Here is a 5,000-nt window from a genome sequence, read left to right as displayed (position 1 = left end):
ATACTGCAGTGCATTGTGTCATATACTTGTGTAGTGGCCCTAGGGGTAGCCATGCAACTACGGTACGACAGGCGTTATATAGTTTATCCTGTCCTTAGTCTATATATGGCTATTCCCTCTATACTCTGAGTTCAATCTATCCATCCTGATCTAGGCTACTGCCCATGTGAGTTACACACCCCCGAAATCTCCACACTTGTATTAGCAGGAGCTAGTGAATGAAGACAATATTTGTTCTTATATTCACTCCTGGTATTACTCTGGGTTGTCTAGTAAGTAGTATGGGGTCGTGTAGCTCTATTATAGTACTTAGTGCAATATACTTCACTGTGCAGATCGACCTAGCTGTTGTATAGTGGATTTGGACTACACTGTTATGGACTATATAGAGTCATGTAGCTAGATGTTGTGGTGGGGCGTAACATATACATGTACAGTGACAGTAAATTATTTACTTTTTCAAAAAATCGACATTATTCTAGGTGTTATAAAGGGCAGCTACACCTATATACAAATCTACTTCCAACCAGTTCTGACAAAGCCGGCTCCACATGCTACGATCAAGGCGTTACCGCCATGAGTCATTCACCAGCATTCTCTAATAAATTCACTAAAGTATGTGTTCGGTCACACCTCTGGTGCTATGCAAGTTCGGGCAAGTTCCCCCACACCCCTATTGCTTGCCAATGCCACAGCTGTATACTACTAGTACAGGGATGGGGAGCAGCGCAGTAGGTGGAGGTCTGGACTCTGAAGGATATCATCTTTCCATCCCTGCCCTACTTTTACTTAGACTGCACATGTACCAGTGTGTCTGAACCCCCCCCCCCCCCTCATCCCATGCAGCAACCAGCTGCTCCAGACATATGCAACATGCTCAGTACCAACACACCCTTGAATTTTTCAGTTACCCTCCATCATATCAAGTAGTAAAATATGGTTTTACAAATTAAGTCTGCCTATATGCATAATTGGTTACAGTTTGTCTAGACGTATGTTCTCGTCATTATTTAGTTTGTAACCCGAGCATATTTGTGTTGTAAATGCAGAACATAATGAGCCACCCCGGCTTGGGATCATATCATTGATAAATTCTTATGAAAGCAACTCTTGTGCTTGTTATTCATGAGTAGAGAATTGCTATACATTGACTCACCACACAGCCTGCATGGCCCCCTGCCAAGCTACCATGTGTTCATATATACCTCACTATGTGTAATTACCAGACTGAGTAATGTGTTGATGTCCATTGCAATAGTATGAACAGGGCAAGTAAACGGACTGAATTTAATTAATGATTAGTCAAATATGAGTTAGTGTAGCAAGTGAGGTATTAGTCAGTGGTCATGCTATATGAGGAGAATACGATGGGAGGAATTGGAGACAAAAAATTGGTCAATTCTCCTATCGTGCGGCGTTTTGGGGTAAATATTAACAACATCTATCAAATGAGAAATACCTGATCAGTGATGTCTTACATAGGGCCCTTGATGGATTGTTTGCCTTGCATGCAACAAACCTGTTATACAGTTTGAAAGGTGCAGATTTTCTGAACTATGGAATTGAATGTCTTCTGACAACTAGCACTGGTGATTATGGTTAGTTATCGGGTATTTAACTTTCATTTGCAGCAAATGCAAGTAGTTCCCGTGCCAACAGAATTTACTGGACAGTTTTATCAAGGAGACTCCTACATTATTCTCAAGGTGAGCTTCTATCGAGACTTCTCTAAAAATAGGAAATTAAATTAGAGCGAGTTTTAATCAGTCATCTAATGTAGTTGTTGACAATGCACATTGAATTCCCCATTCACGTATCATGGAGAGTGCCTGTTTGAATTTGGGCAAACAGTTATAGTTTTGGAATATTCTTGTTTGATGTGAATATGTGCGTGATACCATATAAATGTATACGTGCATGTTCTTAAATTTGTTTGTTATTTCAGACACGATTGGTTGAAACTCATCTTGAATGGGATATTCATTTCTGGCTGGGTTCAGAAACATCTCAGGTGATTAAGTACATATTATATTGGTCTAGTTAGTATTTTGTTTTAGTTAATATAGTTTAGTTTATTTAATTATTATTTTATTTACAATGTGATAATGCAGAAAGACTGATCGAAACTCCAATGTGCCCCATAATTTAGATATGTATATGAGTTGTTGATATTACTCAAATGATTAACTATAACTTAAATTGTTGATATAACTCAACTGTCATGAATTAACCTTGAAATTTCTTACTCATCTTCATTAATGAAAATATGTAAATTAGGATGAACAAGGTGTGGCAGCCTATAAGACCGTTGAACTGGACGACTCACTAGGTGGCGCACCGGTGCAGTACCGCGAGGTGCAATTCCATGAATCGAAGAGGTTTATGTCCTACTTCAAGAAGGGTGTCAAGTAAGTATTCCACAGAAATCATATATATCACGCATTTTCGACACCATACTTGTGGCTATACGTGTATACGTGACTCTTTTGTTTCAAACTTCAGTCAAATAAATTATCGATGTTAAATGCATCATCTTTTATAAAACAAATAAACAAATATATGCTCCACCAGATACCCATATAGGGTAACCTCACTTACGCTAACTAAAGTAACTCGGTGTTGTTTGAACTAGCATGATAGTCGTGACTCTGGCTATAATAGTATAACGTACATTATTATATTATGTGCAGGTATCTGAAGGGAGGCGTGGCTTCAGGATTTAAGCACGTGACACCAGAGGTGTACGAACCACGACTGATGCAGTGTAAGGGAAAGAGGAACATCCGTGTGCAACAGGTAAGGGCAGCCCTATAGGTCCTCTTCCTTTCTATGTACACGCTAAGCAGCTGCTCTTCCTTTTACATGCGCAAACACTCGCTGCACTTGTGACGTAAATTTTAGTTAAGTTATCAATTCGTGTCAATTAAGTGTCAATTGTTGTCAAAGTTGTGCAACAGGTAATGGCAGCCCTAGGTGATTTTCCCTTCTGTGTACATGTGCAAACACTCACTGCAGTTGTGACGTAAATTTCAGTTAAGTTTTTAATTTAAATTCCGAGTTTTCCCTGACGATGCATGCAGGGTTAAAAATGCAAATATTAGATGCCAAGTTGTTTGTTGCGTGTTGTTGCAAGTTGTGTGCAAGTTGTTGAGTGTTGGTGGAAATTGACTGTGGTGTCACAATTGATTTAAGGCACTTTTTGTTATGGTGGTGGTATCACGTGGTTTGTGTGTGATATAGGTTTTAGATAAGAAATCAAACCTGCTCCAGCACCTGATTGGTCCAGCTTTGGTCAAAGTCAAATTATTCATCTTGGCTCATCATCTTAGCTCAAGTTGCTAAAAAATTTAATAATCAAATTAATTAAGTTTAATGTGGAAATAAGTGGTTGGTGTGAAAAAATTTAATAATCAAATTAATTAAGTTTAATGTGGAAATAAGTTTATACTGTTTCCACATAGATCAATGTAACTCATGTTCGTGTGTTTGTGCTGGAAACAGTACGTGGTATCAAGGGATAGGCACGTGTAGATGATTCAGACCAGCTGCTGAAACCCTAGAATCTTTTAGCCTCTGTATGTTTACATGCTGAATGCAGGGCAGCTGGGAAAACATCCACAGGGCAAATATTTAATAATTGGCCTGGCCACATACACTGTTGACCAGACATGCTTTATACATAGGTGCTCTATTGCCATTATGAAAAATGTCTTTTTCTTATAATAATTATGAACTTTCTAAAATAAATTAGACATTATGTAATCATGCTTGATATCATTTCACACTCTTGTGCGAATCTATATCAAGACAATGATTACAATTAACTTCCAACATGTAGAAATCCACAGATAGTATCATATATATTTGTGTGTGCGTGTGTGCTTGCGTGCGTGCATGCGTGTGTGCGTGCATGCATGTGTGCGTGCGCGGCGCGCGTGTGTATATATAAATCATTAAATAGGATATATCATTACTACTCTACAGTACTATACTGATACAGTTTTGGTGATGTACTGATATAGTTTTGGTGATGTAGTGATAGTGTATTGGTGATGTAGTGATAGAGTTTTGGTGATGTAGTGATAGAGTTTTGGTGATGTATTGATAATTCAGCGATGTGTTTGATAGGTTGACTTGGGCTGCGCATCTCTCAACCATGGAGATGTGTTCATCCTGGACATGGGAGAGACCATCTATATCTGGTACGGAGAGCAGTGCGGCCGCATGGAAAAGATCAAGGTGAGAAGTTGTTAAAGCAAACCATGTATATACAATTTAACTATAGTCCATGTTTCACACATAATTAGATTTGCTCCATGCATGCAGTTAATTGTAATTCCGTTCTTATGATCAACTAGCTGGTCTACCCGGCGATGCCCGGGATAAAGGAGAAAAGAGCTAGAGTTTAGTCTGCCATGACGGCTGTACTGACCTTATTCTAATTTTATAAATCTGTCCCAAAAATTTCACTTGTGTTCAGTTCTGCAGCGCTTCTTGGTACACAACATTGTTGGTGTTGCCATCTTCAGAGAAGATGTAGAGGTTGTCTGGGTTACCGACCCTGGAGCACCCCACATAGAGCTGGTCATGGGAAAACACTGGCTGACTCAGGTTGAGTCGAACGACCTTAGACAGATAGATCCGGCGATTTATTGTAGAAGATATGATACAAAACCTGGAAAATACGAAAATAAGGCAGCAAGTTCAGCCCATTTATATCTATATAGTAGTCGTCCTACGGACCTTTACCTACAAACTAATAAATTCGTTTATTGTCGCGTAATTTTGACAATAGAGCTACAAAAACAATCGAACCAACACACCGAGAAAATGCGCGAGCCATCGCTCTGACTCGATGGCATACGGAGGTATAGGCGCCACCACGCGGACATGTATGAAATAAAAATAATGTAATTGCAATTTTAAACTTTTTGTTTTGTGTATTTTTTTGGGGGCCTTGCCTTGGTCGCGCGACATCTATATAAGAATATATATGGTGT

At 39.1% G+C, this 5,000-nt stretch overlaps 1 protein-coding gene across 2 annotated transcripts in view; it reads left to right on the top strand.

Annotated features, from left to right (window-relative positions):
- LOC106812295 (gelsolin, cytoplasmic-like) overlaps positions 1–5,000 on the top strand; it is a 16,512-nt gene that overhangs the window by 739 nt on the left and 10,773 nt on the right. For both annotated transcript variants that reach the window (XM_014816133.1, XM_014816132.1), the window contains exons 2-6: positions 1,632–1,706; positions 1,946–2,011; positions 2,278–2,408; positions 2,691–2,796; positions 4,129–4,239. In XM_014816133.1, the coding sequence (XP_014671619.1) occupies positions 1,635–1,706; positions 1,946–2,011; positions 2,278–2,408; positions 2,691–2,796; positions 4,129–4,239 (486 nt within the window). In that variant the 5' untranslated portion in view covers positions 1,632–1,634. The remainder of the gene's footprint in view (positions 1–1,631; positions 1,707–1,945; positions 2,012–2,277; positions 2,409–2,690; positions 2,797–4,128; positions 4,240–5,000) is intronic.

Source organism: Priapulus caudatus, unplaced genomic scaffold (assembly GCF_000485595.1).
Source record: "Priapulus caudatus unplaced genomic scaffold, Priapulus_caudatus-5.0.1 Scaffold631, whole genome shotgun sequence".
In the NCBI taxonomy this organism is placed as follows: Eukaryota; Metazoa; Priapulida; class Priapulimorpha; order Priapulimorphida; family Priapulidae; genus Priapulus; species Priapulus caudatus.
The sequence above is the reverse complement of the archived record's forward strand: the minus strand, read 5'-3'. Positions and strand labels throughout refer to the sequence as shown.